Source organism: Arachis hypogaea, chromosome 20 (assembly GCF_003086295.3).
Source record: "Arachis hypogaea cultivar Tifrunner chromosome 20, arahy.Tifrunner.gnm2.J5K5, whole genome shotgun sequence".
Lineage (NCBI taxonomy): Eukaryota > Viridiplantae > Streptophyta > Magnoliopsida > Fabales > Fabaceae > Arachis > Arachis hypogaea.
The window spans coordinates 27,435,986-27,453,315 of record NC_092055.1 but is presented as its reverse complement, the minus strand read 5'-3'; the positions used below and the strand labels follow the sequence as shown (position 1 = coordinate 27,453,315).

The window sequence follows — 17,330 nt, the reverse complement described above, 5'->3', positions numbered from 1 at the left end:
TATAGGTGATAGTGTATAAATCGGTTATGTTCCTGTTTTATTGTCTGTATTAAAGAGCAATAATAGGAGAAATGTCAGGTTGGACGTTTCACATTTGTGAAGCAGTCTGTTGAGGTGATCTGTAACGTCACTTTTCAATAAATGATATTGATTGTCGATTAGTGGCTGCAATGCCAACTTAATGACTGTAATGCCAAACTGTAACGCTGATTTTCTGAAGAATGATGTGAATAATGCCGAGTTATGAATAGTAAAGTCGATTTATGATATTGGATTTATTATGGCCGGACCAAAAACAGATTTCTAATTTAAAATCTAAATCAGCTTCCAAAACTCGTTTCGAACTAAAAAAAGAAAGGAAAATAAAAGGAGCAAAAAGCCAAGCAGTTTTGGTTTAAATAAATTCTCTTTTCTCTGCTTGCTGGTTGCATTGCTCTACTAGAAGAAGGAATCTACAGTTACTTCTGAGCTAATTCACTAGAACACTATATTTTAGCGTGGATCATTTGTTGGATATTGAATATCTCTCTCTACAGAAGCAAAAAATTAAGTTTGAGTAAAGCATCTTCTCTTTTTTTCTAATTCATCTGATTCTCTTCTCGTTACAACTAAGTCTCACTTTCTGCGAATAAAATCAGGTTTGTTACATCTAATTCATCTGATTCTCCAGTTTGAACTATCATAGCAAAGACCTCTTCGGCTGATGCAAACTAAACAAATAAAAAGTAAACTTCAACTCATTTGTTTATTTATTTATCTTTCACGTTTTATTTTTGGCGGAATCGTATCGAGTAGAATAACTGTGATTCCGTAATCTGCATGATGGTTTTGGTGTCGGTTGCAACTTTCAACAAATAAAATGCTTGACGTTCGGTGTTCCTTTGTTGAATTTTCACCAAGTTGGTTAAAAGAGCAAAAGGACAGAGTTAAGACGCGTGAGCCTTTTTTATTTTTTCTGTCCAGTTTCATGGTTAGGAGGTGGTTCGATTCAGTAAAGGAACTTTCTTCTTTCTCTTTTTGGTCTTTAGCTTAAGACATGAAGCAATGCACGAATCCTCGTTGCTGAAAAAGATAAAAGAAAAATTGTCTGTTGTGTTTATCAACTTCAATTAAATTGAACTATCTAAGCGCAAATACGAAGACTTGAGTGTCCGAAAGTCTTTTTCTTCCGCTAAGATATTTTCTTTTTCGAAGTATGCATCCATCCTCTCCTTATTAGAATTATTTAGAGTTGGACACTTTTAGACTTAAACGTTTAGTTTTTCATGAACTTATTTCTTTTTTAATTGATTTGAACAGTTGTTGTACTTTTTGGCCTAAAAGGTTGATGGTAGGAAATATTGATTTCAATTATTGATACATATTATCTTGTGTGATGAAATTACTCAGGTGTAAAACATTGATGGCTTACAAGAATAACATTGGAGGAATGAAGGATTTTGCCATTCCGGATTACATACTCGTCCTCGGAGCAAAGATTCGCAATGCCCTTTGATAGTTTTCATAAACTCCAAAAGTGGTGGTCAGCTTGGTGGCGAGCTTCTTACTACCTATAATTCCCTCCTCAACAAAAATCAGGTACATTTTTTTTGTGGTTGCAATGTATTTGAAATTGTTGACTTAAATTTGACATGCTGTTTGAGCTACAACTTTTCACATTATCTTTGATTATATTGATATTGATTTAGGAGATTTTGTACTTTTCAAGGTTTTTGATTTGGTACTGCATCGGATTTATTCCAAGTTAGAAAAGTTAAAGCACAATGGAGATACTTTTGCTGCTGAAATTGAAAAAAGATTGAGAATAATTATACGTTGATAATTGTACTTTCTATTTTTAGCATGCCTAATAATCTTTGTGTCTAATAACATTCAATTGCTCCTTATCTCTAACGTATACATAGCAATTAGGTTGCAGGTGGAGATGGTACGGCGAGCTGGATTATCGGAGTTGTCGCCGATCTTAAGTTGCATCGGCCACCACCAGTTGCAACAGTGCCATTGGGAACCGGAAACAATATCCCCTTTTCATTTGGATGGGTAATTTCCTATTTTCTCAATCTGCTAAAATCTACTAATTTGGTGATAACTCGATGGATTTTTCTGATGGCCTTTGTTTTTAATTTTTCCTCATCTGGATATGAAATCATAGAGCATTTTGTTATCTTATTATCAAGCTTGGATCAATTTTCATTTTGTAAAAAGTTTTATGGTTGTCCAAGTTTTTTTTCTTGGACACCAGATTCTTCATGGTTGCGATCATATATATTATGCCTGACTTACAAGATTGATATATTAATCAACTCATATCTAAGAGTAATTTTCCACTTTTGACTTTACTCTGTGATGGAATTGGGACATAAGTTTCGTGTGATTTATTGTACGTTTAGGGAAGGAAAAATCCTGCTACTGACAAAGAAGCTGTTATGTCATTCCTGAATCAAGTAAAAGATGCAAAGGAACTGAAAATAGACAGGTATTTCCCCCACTTGTTTGAGTTTCCAATTGTAGTGACACCTTCACAATTATTTGAGTTCATTGTTAACTACTGTTGAACTTTACTTCAAGAGTCCAAAAAATGATATGGTTATCAAAGTCGCAATTTTCAGTAGTAAGAAATAAAAAAAATAATGGGATTCTGATCCGCCTGTACAATGACGAATTTAATATAACTGGAATCTTGTGTTAATTATTTTCCTATTGATATTTTTCTCCTTTTGTGTTGTTCTTTTTTTTTCTGAGTTTATTTCTAAGTGGTCAAAATGATTTTCAGCTGGCATGTTATAATGAAGACTCCAAAAGAATGTTCTTGCGAGCATATTGCCCCTGTTGAATCTGACATGGTAGAACCACTTCTCGATCGGCGCCAGCAAACTAGGCAAAAGTAACCATTTTGTGACTGGTACCCACGAAATAGGTACATCAAGTGAGACAAACACGAAATAGTAACCAACTCATTAGTTGCACTTAGCTGTTGCTACAGCCTGGTTGCACTTATCTGAATTAATAATTTTTAAATTGAAAGACTCATATGTGAAGTACCAAAAAAAGAAGATACAATGGAAAACAAGCGTAATAAACAGAGTTGTGAAGGAGAAGTTTATACAATTATACCTAGAATGATTTAGAGTGTGTTTAACAAACGCGTTGGAAAAGAGAGAAGCGCGTTTGAGTCTCTTGAACCATATTTTTTATTTTTTATTTTATAAAAGAATACTAGTAACCATTACCTTCATGGTTTTACAGTAGTTCTTTCTAATTCTTCGTTTTATTTTTTTTGTCATCAAAATCTTTAAGATTTGGTTCAATCACTAACAAAGTGAATATTTTTATCTTTTTTATTATTTTTAGTATACTCTTTCATATTTTAATTTTTATGTTTTTTTGTTCATATGATATACATTGTTGATTTTATGGAATTTCTATTGTCTCTTATCTGTATGAGTTTTTTTTCTATTCTTTGATGTATTCTGTTTTTATTTTGTATAAAAAAATTTATTTTTTATTTGGCTTTATAAAATTTATAATTGTAATTATTATATAGTACGTTTATTATCAAAATTTTGTATAATATAAATTATGATCCTATCAAAAAGGACAAAATAAATGAAAAACTAATTATAAGTAACAATAGAATCATAAATAATAAAAAATTATAATTTAAAATAATACTAAATTAAAGAATACTGATAGTGTTATAATACTCTCCCTCATATTTTTATTTTTTATTGTATTTATTTTATTTATATAATAAATAATTTTTATATTATTTTTGTTAGTATTCTGATTTTTCATGTATATTATTATTTTTTGCAATTCTTATTATTTATTTATTCATATTAACTTTTTTTTATCATTTACTGTTCTTTATGTCTAATATTTTTGTTTTTGTTAAAATTTTTTTGTTTTTTATTTGGTTCCGTAAAATATATAATTATAATACTGATATACTATGTTTTATTGTAATTTTTTTATAATATAGATTATGATCCGATTTAAAAAGACAAAAATTATATAAAAAAATTATTCATAGGTAATAAAATATATTTTTTATTTTTAATATAAAATATATTTTGTTAATTTTTATATGTTACTTTAATTTAGTAAGTAAATATTAATTTTATTATAAAATTAATTAATAAAATCTATTTAAATATCTAAATTAACATGATAGAATAATATAAAAAAATATCTAAATTAAAGTCTCTTTTAGTAATTTTTTTATCTAAAAGTGATTTTGAGTAGTATAATTCAAATAAATTTATTTTACTATAATTCATTTTAATATAAAACATTGATTTCGCGCCCAAACCCTTTGGAAACCCCGTCGTTTCAGTTTTTTGTGGGTTTAAACTCTCTTTCTTTTCATTACGACTATCATAAGTTGCAAAACATCAAGGAAACTCTTACACTACGTGGTTTTCAAAGGGTTTGGGCGCAAAATCAATGTACCATCGTTTAAGTAGTGTCCATCATATCATGCAATTGCGCCAGATCAGCATTCCGGTGACGGAGATGATTGCAGGGACAAGTCACGATTGCAAATTTGAGGGTTTTAATTGGGGCCAACGAAATTGTGGGGATCATTCTGAATATCGGGCCAAATTTCAGGAGTCAATTTGAGATTTAACTCATTGATCTCTTTTATCCTTTCTAACATGGTATCAAAGCCATGGTATCATAGGTTGATTTTCTTCTAGTGAAATCACCGTACTTTTCATACTTTTTTTTACGTGCCATTTTTTTCCTTCTCTTTTGTTAATACTTTGATACTTTTCTTATTTCACCGATTAGCTCATTCACTACTTATTTATTTACATGGAGAAACTATATGTTTTTCGTCATCTTCCGATAGTTTGCCATCTTTTTACACTTTGTCACTTTTCAGCAGTTTTTCGGCAGTTTGCCATCTATTCAGAAGTTTTTTGGCAGTTGGACACTCTTGCGGCAGTTCCGTCTGTATTCCCTTCTAGCAGTTCTGTCTGCGTTTGCTTCTGGTAATTTCGTATGTGTTTCCTTGTGGTAGTTCCGTCTTCATTTCTTTGTGACAATTCCGTCTGCGTTTTCTTTCCGTCTGTGTTTCCTTATGGCAGTTTCGTCTACGTTTTTTTTCGGCAGTTCTATCTGCTTTTCCTTGAGGTAGTTCCGCTTGCACTTTTCTTGTGGCAGTTTCGTTTGTGTTTCCTTATAGCAGTTCCGTCTGCATTTTTTTGTGGCAATTCCGTCTGTGCTTCCTTCCGGTAGTTCTGTCTGCACTCATTCTATCAGTTTATGCATTTTTTTTATTTCGTTGTTTTAAATAAGTTTCAAACTCAAGTTGTCACTTGAATTTGAGGGGAGATGTTAGAGTATAATTAGAATCAATTAGATCAATTAGTATTATTTAATATATTTGAATATTTATTATAAGATATTACGTTTTTATTATTTCAATTCTGTTAGTACCTATAAATGTCTTTTTATATTATTGCATACAACTTGAATACACACAAACATTTTTTCTATTGGTCTTTCTTATCCTTTCTAACACGAGAAATGTAATGTGTGTTATATATGCTTGGACATAACCATCAACATTTATGAATCACAGTTCAAATAAATATATCTAACAGCAACGTTATATGATCAACAAATACTATTATTTTAAATTAGTATTTAATTAATAATAATTTATACTCACATTTAAAAATTTATATTTATAAAAAGCACATAATTTAATTTATATTTATATTTATTAGAATTTGCATACAAATCAATATAATTTTTATTTATATTTATCAAAATTTGTATACATAAATGAATATAAGTTACTTATTATAAATAATTTAAAATTTATATTAGTTAAATACTAAGTAAAAGAATAAATTATCATATGTACCCATGAAAGATACAAACGCTGACAAATGTAACCATATAAGAAAGAAACGACACTTGTAATTACAAAAGATGCCCTCTGTGTGACAAAAATACCCAAACCCTAAAAAACTATTCAAAATTTCAAATTACCCTTTTCTCCACCACTACTACCATCATCCCCAATTACTCATGGTGTGCTGCTACACCTCTCCTTCCCCACCGCTACTGCCACCGTCACCACCGAGCGCTACTTCTCTATTCACAACTCTCACAGTTCTCAATTTTGCATCAACACCAGCTGCCATTTCCTCCAAACACCAATGGAGGTGGGGTACTCCTTTGAAAAGACAACAATAGAAACCTTAAATCCCTAACAGAAGTAGAAGAGTGCGGTGCAGCAAAAGAAGGAGAAGAAGAAGATGATGAAGAACAAGAGGGACAAAACAACAATAGCAATGGTAGGCAGCAACAAGCACTTTTTTAACAACCCAATCCAAGTTAATATGTTTTCTCTGTTTCTATACAATTTGGCCAGAACCAATATGAACAATCCAGAGCATGATCCCATCATGGCCGTTCAAATCAAATGCTTCCATTACGAAGGAATTGCAATCACACTCTGCGCCTCTCACAAGTTCAGCGACATTTCCACTCTCATCAACTTCGTCAATAACTGGGCCACCATCACCAACCACCACCAAGATCAGAACCACCCACTACCCTCGCCGCCCTTATTGGACTCCAGAATGTCTGTTTTTTCTCAAGGAAACATGTTGGTTTACCAAGAAGAATCCTACTTTAGTCTTCTGAAATCGGTCTACAAGAGGTTTGTATTTGAAGCTTCTAAAATCGAAGCCCTCAAAGCCACGGTTGCACCAATTCATCCGATAAGATTTGAAGTGGTGGCAACACTAATTTACAAGTGTGCGGTTTCTGCACTAGGATTAAGTCCTAACTTCTCGTTGTTAAGCACTGTTGCGGTGAATCTCCGCAAGAGGATAAATCCTCCTGTTCTAAGCAAGACCCTAGGGAACATGATAACTTTCTTCATATTTGGCGGTGGGGGAGGGTGAGGTGCAGCGGCACGTCATGAATAATTTGGGGATGATGGTACCAATGGTAGAGAGAAGGATAATTTGAAATTTTTGAATAATTTTTTAGAGTTTGAATGCTTCTGTCACACGGAAGTCATCTTCCGTGATTGCAAATATCATTTTTTTTACATGAATACATTTGTCAGCGTCTATATTTTTTATGAATATATATGGTAATTTATTCTAAGTAAAATGACTAAAAACTGTCGGTCTCTAAGATTCTGTATACTTAACTATCAAACATATATTTACCTTTTACTACATCATCAGTTAGCACTTAGTAATGCATCTATTATCTATTATATCTTACTAATTCTAAGGCCAAAATGTGCCACATGTCACTCTCTCATTGTAATTGAAATCAAATTTTTTCTTTCAAAATTAAAAAACTCTCCTCTCTTCTCTCTTCCTTTCTCTATCTCTCATTCTTTTCCACAATCTATCTCTCTTGTATATCATTATCAATCTATTATTCTATTATATATTACTAATTTTAAAGCCAAAATATGCCACATGTCACTCTTTCATTGCAATTGAAATCAAATCTTTCTCTCCAAAATTAAAGAACTCTCCCTCTTCTCTCTTCCTTTCTCTATCTCTCTAATTCCTTCACTCATTCTATCTCTCTTATATATCATTATCAATGACTAATTACAAATTTAACAATCAAAATATACAACATAACATTCTCTAATTGTATTTAAATTATATTAAAATTAAAATTAAAATAGTAAAATTAAAATATAGCTATATTATATATCATATTTATATATTACTAACTAATTTAATAACTAAAATGTATTACATAACACTCTCTCATTAAAATTTAGAAAAAATATTTTCCTTTAAAATTAGTAAACATTCTTCTTATATTTTCTTATCTACCTCTCTCTTTTTTCTATTTCTCTCTATTATTTTCACTCTATATATAATTTATAATTCATATTTTATATTAATAATTTGACAAATCAAAATGTGTCACCAGATATATATTACTAATTAAAATAAAAAATTTTCTTAGCTTCCAAAATTAACAAACTCCCTCTCTCATTATTCTTCTTCTTTATCTTTCTCTTTCTTTTCTCTCATTCTCTATTTGTCTCTACCTTTATGTTCTACAAAAAATAAAATTAACAACATAATATAATTTAAATAAAAAATATTATTATATACATATTTTTTATTTAATTTTAAATTTTTATTGCTTATATTTTTAATATATATTTTTACTTTTTTTCTTTTAAAATATTTATTACATATAATTTAAAAAAAATACTAATGTTATGATTAAAAGTTAGAATCAAGATTCAATTATTTTTAAAAAAAATCAGTTAATTTTATAACTATCAATATAAATTTTTTTATGTTAATATCTAATTATATTTTTATATATATAGAAAAATATTAATTTTAAATAGCAAGCATAAAAATTAATTATTTCTATTTGTGCAACAAACTTAATACTTAATCAAGTATAAAAATATACACGTTAAATTCTTTCAACTTTTAGATAACGAATGTTAAAATTAAGTAAAAAAAATTAAATTTTTATTTGAAAATAATAACTAAAAAATTTATTATTTAATTTTGTTTAAGACTCTCGTCTTCTTAGCCGACGGAGACTTTTATCCCTTACGACCATTTTATAAAAGTAGTTTAATACTATAAACTTTTCGTGTCATAATCTATACTACTAAGACTGACGTAATTTTAAAAGATTTATATCCCTGTAATAGCATTACGGGTAAAAATACTAGTTTAACACTAATGTAACATGCATCTAATTAAACAATAATCCAAACTAAATAACTCGTGAAAAAAAAGCATCTAACACATAAGTTTTTATAAATAAAAATTAAATAAATTAGACACGAATCATTTAACTAGGGTCAAAGTATAAATGTCTTTATTAAAAACTACACACAACTATTCTGTTTTGTCGAGCCTATATTTTATATCTTAAAATAAAAAAAAAAACAATTTTATAAAAATACCGAATTACGACCTACCAAAGTAGGAATACATTGTCAACATTGTTATTAACCATCAATTGTTGCTGAATACTTGTCATTCTTTATGATCATATGGAATGATTTAGACTTGTCCTCCTCAACCATATCTCTAAGCACATCATCCTCAATATTCTCGGCTAGCCACTGCGAAGGAGCCTCCGCAGATTCCTCGTGGAATATCATGCAAGAAACCCGCTCTTTCCATTTGTTTCTCCTATGCTTATCTACCTCCAATGAATCTGAAGTTAGTAACTGATACACATAAACCGTTTTCTGCTGCCCTGGTCTGAAAGCCCTCGCAATCGCTTGCTTCGTCTTGGAAGGATTCCATTCCGAATCCAACATGATCACTCTAGAAGCCGCAGTTAGACTAATCCCTTCTCCGCAGGCCGTGATTGAGGCAAGAAGCACCCTCGAAACACCATGAGGATCCTCGAACTTATCGATGACTTTCCCGCGTTCGAACAGTTCAAGTTCCCCGTTGAGTACCAAGATCTCTCTGTCTTTTCTCCAATTAAAAACTCTCTCAAACAATTCCACAAGCAGCTTCACTGGTGCAATGTTGTGGCAGAAGATCAAGATCTTCTCCTTCGCGAAAACGCGGCTTATGAGGCTAAGAACAAATCTCACCTTAGAGCCTTTCTTTAAATCATTCCTGACTTCATCTAACTCCCTCAATCGCTCCACACTCAAGAACTTAGCTACGCACGCCACCGTTTTCACCAGCCATGGATGGATTGATCCAAGTGTTATAAGAAGCTCTAACTCCAGAGGGTAACCATGGCACTCACCCATTTTCTGGTGCAGTTCAAACAGAATCTTGAACTGTATATCAGTTGTGTTCATCACCAATGTATAGATCTGTAAACCAGGCATAGTAATATTAGAGTTGCCAACATCATACACATCAATGAATTCATTTGTTAGTTTCTTCAACAAATTCAGACCCTGTTCCGTGTCTTCGTCATCGCTCGAGTTTATTCTCTTGGCAATCTGGTCCAGGAAGAATTTCCTCGCCCGTGCCTCGAGCAAATGTCTTGCTTTCTCAGCAATCTTTTGATTCGTCCGGTATTTACCATCTAACTCTGATAAAGCTTCGTGAACAAACTTGGGCCTGGCCAAGCACAACGTGTTGAAAAACTCGCAGAAATTGTTCTGAAACAAGGTTCCAGAGAGCAAAACTCTGAGCTCTGTATTTACCTTCATCAAAACTTTCCTCAACCTCGATTTCGTGCTTCGAGGATTGTGCCCTTCGTCGAGAACCAAGATCCCAGGTCTTTCTCTCAAGACTTTTGCCATATACTTTCCGTGAGAGAATCTGGAATCTTCGCGCATATGCGAAAGAAACGAAGTATAGCCCATGATTAGGACACTGGGATGCTCATGCCATTTGTGAATCTTTGTTAGACAGTCAAGAACATGCTTTACATCATTCGTTGGCTTTGGAATGCCAGGAATGGACACGGTATTCTCCTTGAACTTCTTCTGCGACGAGCGGCCATGGATAATATAAATCGGTAAAGGAATCTCCCATTTGATGAACTCCTTGTACCATGTGTAGAGTGTAGTTTTTGGAGCAAGAATCAGTGGCCTTTTCCCTGGGAAAAGCTTCAGATAACTGACAAGAAACGCGATTATGAGGAAGGTTTTTCCAGCTCCCGGAGAATGAGATATCACACAACCACCAATGCTTTTGGATTGTGACTCCATTTGTAATGGTTCCATTGACCCTGCAATGTTTCGCCAAAGAAACTCAAATGCTTTTCTTTGGTGGACATGCATTTTTACTTTCAAATCTGGAACTAGTTCCCAAACATTGCCATTTTCTTCATTCATAGGTTCATCTCTAGAAGCATCAACGGTTGAGAAAAACTTGGTGTCCCCGGCGTCTTCCTCAGCCTCCAGCTTCTCTGAATCACTCCGTTGATTCTCCTCTTGCCTGTGCCTTGTTTTCTGTGGCAACTGTCAACATAAACAAGGTCATATTATAATTTAAAAGAAAAAAAGAAACATAAAAATTGGGTAGAAAAAGTGGAAACTGATTTTTTTTAAGAAGCTACTTTATACAATTAAGACAAGGTGAAACTCATATACAATCAAGAATCATTAGATGATAATTTAATCAAACCTGTCAAATTATCTAACAATTCTCAGTCAACTTTACAGGAAGACAATTGCACGTGAATTTTCACCTTAACATAATTCCTTGAAAAAACATGTTCAATTACACAATTAAGAAAAACAACTCACAAATTCTGTTGCGACGTCTTTGATGTCGACCCTAACAACACCGCATCTAATGCAGTAAATTCCAATTTCATCATCCGATCTATAATCATGTTGGCAAACTTTGTTGCAGTTTCCTATAGTTTCAGCAAGAACTGCATCTGAACTTGAATCCTGATTCAACAATTGAACTGAATACATAAGCATTAAGGAAAAGAAGTTTATACATAATAGAACACATGAAGCAAAGAGTGTTGGTTTTTCACCTTTGTTTCTTCAACAAGATGACTTGATGCCATTGACATTTCCATTTCTCTCCACAACATAGCCGTTTCAGAAATTTCTTCTTCCTCCACTTGAGATTTTCCCATCTCATTCTTTTGTTCACATTCTCTTGTTGTAGCCATCCACTGCTCCCTTATACTTGGTTGCTCTTTTTCAACATTAGAAACCTCTTCAATTTGCCTCAGATATGAATCTATGACTTCCTTGTATGAAACTGCGTTTAAGGTTCTGTCTTTGTAAGGTCTCTCTTCATCATCAAGATTCCTACTACTTTTTGTATATGTTGTTGAACTTGAATGGTGGTTTCTTTTCTCTTGAACTCTTCTTTTCGAACTTAAACCTTCCCACCCAAGTTCCTTGTCTATATCTTCTAGATCAACCGATTTCTTCTTGTGTAACTTTGCGGCGCCATAACCACTATAGATTCTTGAAGAAAGTTCTTCCCCGTTTTCTTCGTTCCCTGAAATTGAAGACATTGTATGGATCAAAATTTAACTCATCAAAGTTTTTCCTATTTAACATAGAAAAATTACTCAAGATACAAAATCTTGTTTTTAAATTTTCATTTGCTGTTTGTACTATTTTTTCTGCAAAATTCTCAAAACAAGATCTACAAGACTCTTTTCAAGATAATGGGATACATAAATTTGTTTAGAAAATGAGACAGATAGAAAGAAAGATGAAATTTTGCAATGTTATGTGCTAAAATTTGTTTAAACACTGGAAATATTTGTTATAGAGATACATCATTTCAGTCTCATGTCTTTCTCTATTATCTCAATGTTTTTTGTATTATCTCAATGTCTTTCTCTATTATCTCGACATAAAAGATAGTTATTTTTTGAGTCCTGTTAGGGAGCAAATGGACTATTTGTACAATGTGTACAATAGGTTATTAAGTTACAAAATGAACATCACCTATACTATCTAGAATAACCATCCGAGTACTAGGGATAATAAACATCTTCCCAAAAACTTAAACTGATTTTGGGGTTCACCTAGGATTGAATTCTTGACCTTTCGGATCTAAAGTTCTAATACCATGTCATGATACCACTCATCCCAAAAACTTTAGCTGATGAGAAAAGGTAACACTAATGGTTATATCTCTAATACTCCATAAACTTTCATTGTACACATTGTACAAATATTTCATTGGCTCCTCATACTTTTTCTTATTTTTTTTATGAGGTGGGTTACTAATGCACAAGTAAAATTACACTAATAGTGTATCAAAATTAAAATCTTACTAAATATAGTAAATATTTTAGAGAAAACTCACCGGTTTTTTGCGTGTTTTGCCTGTCTCTGAGATTATAACGGTTCTGGGGAAGTGGAATTGGTTCATCTTTCTTGGGAGGAGGAAGAACAAAAATTGGAGGTTGAATTCCATCTTGATCTGCATCACCTAACTTCCCTTCCATTCTTTTCTTCCTTCTTTGGTACGTTACAATTTTCTTGCCACTGTTAACATCTTGTTTATTACACTTTTCTTGGAAGCAAGGCTCCCATGCTAATGGAACAGGCTCTTCTTCTTTGTCTTCGTCTTTGCCTTCATCTTTCGATACACTCATCTTGGGAGGCCAGGTTCTAAGAGTACTAACATCCATCACAGGAACCTCACAACCAAGGTACCGGTCCGGTTGTACATGCCTTCGCTTCGAACGCCTTAATCCCTCAACATTACAGGATGGATCTGCTTTCTCATCTTCAGGGTAATAATCATAACATCTTTTATGACCAATTCTTTTAATAGCATCATGTGTATCAATTTGAGAGACCATGGATTGCACAATGCCATCATCATCTACTTTGAAATTCACAACATCTATGTAAGAATCATTAGCATTACTACCTCCCAAAACTTGATACACAATCTTGTTATCCACAGATCTTACATCAAATTTAGCCTTCTTTAAAAAAGATGCAATAACCAGCCATGAAATATCCGATAAGAATTTCCCCAAGAGTAATTTACTTTGGGGTACTGAGGAGCAGTCCATTGATGAATCCCACCTAGAAGAGTTATCTTTAGAGAAACTATTATGGTCAATCTTCTGGAGGATTGAAATTTGATTCAATGCAATTACTTCAACTTCCTTGTTAAGTGTTCTTTGTGTACCAAATGAACCTTGGTTAAGATAGAAGTTGACATAATATTGACATGAACAATCAGAACCATGGGGGTTTCTCTTTATGGAATTTATTCTACCATCAATCCACACCTACGTTTTAACAAGAGAAAAAAAGGGTCAGATTTAATGCCTTGAAACAACAGCAGATTATTTACCTAAAGTTGGCCATATAGGGAGATTTTTTTTGTTGCCCATGGTATCTTTCAGTGTCGCAAACTAAGAACTAATCCATCACGGACCATAGTCCATAACTTTATTTAAAGGTTTGTTGTTGGCCAATAAATTACTGCATACACAAAACGAGATTCAAAATCTCCACATTTATTTAAGCAGATTAACTAATTAACTACTAGACCAACACATAGCCATATAGAGCTTTTAACTCAAGCTAAGTGATGTGATGTGAGCAAAAGTACATCAAGAGGATATTTATATTTGTTCTATTATATCTCCCATTCTCTAAAGCAATCTAAAATTCTAATATAGTATTTCACATGAATATCCGTATATTTCTACTGGGGATGAAATTGAGGATTAATTAACATGAATATCAAAATTAATTGAAAAATAAAATAAAAATTTGTACTAATCTATTGCATCATCAAAAGTCAATTAGTAAACTCCACTCAACTGTTCAAAGACTACTACTTTTGAAAAACTAGTTGAATGAAAAATTGTCTCAACTTACAGGATCATTATTATTATTAGCAGTGCATTGTGGAGTTGAAAGAACACATATATCAACACCAGACCGTAGAAAAGAAGAACAATCTGATGAAGTGGCTTTTCTTGACTTTATCCGAATGTCTAAAGTGGGGCCTCTCTTCAAAACCAAACGTTGGTTTTCCTTAAAATATATGATCATAGTTCCTGACTCTATTTTCATATGCTCCACTGGTTGCCATGATCCAAACAAAAATCCTTCAAAAGCTGTTGAAAAAGAAGATTTTGCTAAGGGATTTATGCTGTAAAAAAAACGATTTAATAATTCGATTATGTATTATTATATTATTAGTAAAATTATAAAAATGTTTACATACAATTAAAATGTAATTTAAAAAAAAAAAGATTTTAGTTGTTATAATAAAATATTCGTTTTTTTAATTTTAGACTTTATTTAAATGTCTATTTTAATTATAGTCATTATATTGTTGACTTTATTTCCTCTTCTCTTGATCCAAACTTAATTTGTTGGTGTAAATATTATTCATTGGTTTCTTTGACGTTTTGTTCCAATTATTTTTTCTTTCTTTTGTTTTATCATGTTTTGACGTTTTGTTTGATCACGAGAGAAATTTTTTGCATGGTTATGGATTAAAACAGAGAGAATAGGAAATGCTTACGATAATAAGCATCGATTGGATGCTTCCATTGATGTATAGGCTTTTTCCTTTGTGGCATTTCTTGGATTCGATTTTAACAGCTACAAGCTCAGTGATCTTTTGTAATGTGCATCTGCATTATGTAGCAAAATATGAAAAGAAGAAAAAGCCCTTGACATGAATTTTTATTCCTTCAATGAAAAGTTTTGCAAGACCAACATGAAAATTCTTTGCATGAATAGATATAAATTAATCATGGCATTTATATTTTATTTGTCTTTCGAAGTCATTGGCAAATGTGTCTCAGGTTCATTCATTAACATAGGAATAAATGACATAGAACATTTGAGGAGTGGGGAAAAAATATATATATTAAAATAAATTTTGTTGAATATTATTAATTATATTAAAAATATAATAGAGATATAAAAAAAATAGTGAATATTTTTATTTTTAAATTATTATTTATTATATATAATTTATAAAAAATAATTTTTTATTTCTAAAATTTAAACTTAAAACATTTTAATTTATTTATAGATAATTTGTTATTCTAACTAATTTTACTTTTTATTTATTTAATAATAAAAGACAGAATCAATCATACTGATATACTAATATTTATAATTTAAAATTAAAATTATATATAAATACTACAAAAATTAAACTTGTATAATGTTTATATAAAATAATAAAAACCTAATTTACAAAAATTTGAATTCACTCTTTTCGAATCATATTGCACTAAACAATTTTTTTTTCAAAAATTTTAAAATAATTTATTATAATATTATTAGTAATGTGTTAAAGAAATTAATTGAAATATGTTATGCTGAGCTATTATCTTAGAAATTATATCATATTTTTTTACAAAGAATTAATCTTAAGATATTAATTAACACAATAGTGTATATAATTATATATTATATATACAAAATTACCTATTAATATTCTATTAATAGAAGACATGATTAAATATTAACAAATAAGATATAATAAATATAAATATTGTGGTAATAATTAGTATTAAAATTTTAAATTACCTTTAAATCAAACCAAAACATTAGTCATACACAAGATTATTTAGTTCTTAAAAAAACACTAAAAACTTAAAAATAAATCCCACTTAAAAAACCAAAGATATTAATAGTAAAATTCATATTGACCACTTCTAAAGATAAAAAATAAAATTTGGTTGACAAAATTATTTAAATTAAAAAATCAAAATTTTTAAATTACTCGTTGTTTAAATTATTTTTTTATTAATTTAATATTGATGATAATATTATTCTTAGAATACGTAAGGAGTACATAAAGTTAATCACTAAACTTTTTTTTTTTTCATTCATTTGAAAAAATTTTAGTGCAATTTTGAATCTAAGTCAATTTAAATTCTATACATAGAAGTTTGTGTGTAAATCGAATAAAGATAAGTCAATTAAACTTAAAACACGTTGGCATGTAAATCAAATTAGGAGTCATAGAATTACATAAAAAGCAAACACACATGTAGCTTATATGAAAACAACGTGCTACCTTGTATCGATTTACCTAAATCCTAGATTGGTATAGACTAATTCGATTTACTATTAAAATTTCAAATTCGATGAACCCTAGTTCCATTTATACAGTAACACAAATGGGACATAATGTTTTTATCTTTGAATAATCTATGTAATATTTGCATGAGTTTGGTTTATTAGAGTGCTTTACGCTGAACATTCCTAAATTGAAAATAAAATAAAATATATAAACTATGAAAAGAATTAAAAATTAGATTAATATTTAAATTATAATTATTTGAATTAATATTTGTAATTAAAAATATTAAAAAGAGAAATAATGAAATTGAAAGATATATAGAATCATAGAAAATTATATAAAAAATATAGAGAATTTAAAAATTTACCTTTTGATGAAAAGAAGATGACCACTAGATAAGGAATAGAAAAAGAAGGTTGAAAATATGAAACCAAGAAGAGAATTTAAGAGAATAAGAGAATGACGGCACAAGAACTAAAGTTGATTAGGTTAACTAATAGTCAAAATAACAAAAAAATAAAAAAGTGGATTTAGGGGCTAGCCGATTTAGGGCTTTAAAAATTGGGCTTAGTTTATTTGTAGTGGGGTCATGACTATTCTAAATAAACAAGTTAGCTACGTTAAGTTAATCACGGTCAACCGTTTTCATTTTTAAAAGGTAAATACGATTAATTAAATTGGCTTGATCTAATAGTTAGCTTATTGGTCCGCACTGAAACTTACTTTGTCCTTCTTCAATTGTTGCGATTGAAATTCATTTTTTTTAATATTAGATTAATAAAAGTATTTTTTTAAATTGTGAATTATTGTAGTATTTTTTTAAAATATAAAATCATTTAATTTAGAGAGTACAAATTG

General features: G+C 30.6%; 1 protein-coding gene and 1 long non-coding RNA gene across 2 annotated transcripts; one reads left to right on the top strand and one right to left on the bottom strand.

Moving 5' to 3' along the window:
* Positions 1-1,001: 1,001 nt before the first annotated feature.
* On the top strand, positions 1,002-3,433 carry LOC112783945 (uncharacterized). The gene is made up of 5 exons (XR_003193661.3): positions 1,002-1,193; positions 1,390-1,578; positions 1,912-2,040; positions 2,391-2,476; positions 2,774-3,433. It is a non-coding gene; the product is annotated as an uncharacterized lncRNA (long non-coding RNA).
* A 5,432-nt stretch (positions 3,434-8,865) lies between these two features.
* On the bottom strand, positions 8,866-14,473 carry LOC112785672 (SNF2 domain-containing protein CLASSY 1-like). The gene is made up of 5 exons (XM_072231007.1): positions 14,297-14,473; positions 12,756-13,698; positions 11,455-11,963; positions 11,213-11,362; positions 8,866-10,924 (listed from the first exon to the last, which is right to left on the bottom strand). Exons 1-5 carry the CDS (start codon positions 14,471-14,473, stop codon positions 8,990-8,992), a joined length of 3,714 nt encoding a protein of 1,237 aa, XP_072087108.1. The 3' UTR covers positions 8,866-8,989.
* Between the last annotated feature and the right edge of the window lie 2,857 nt (positions 14,474-17,330).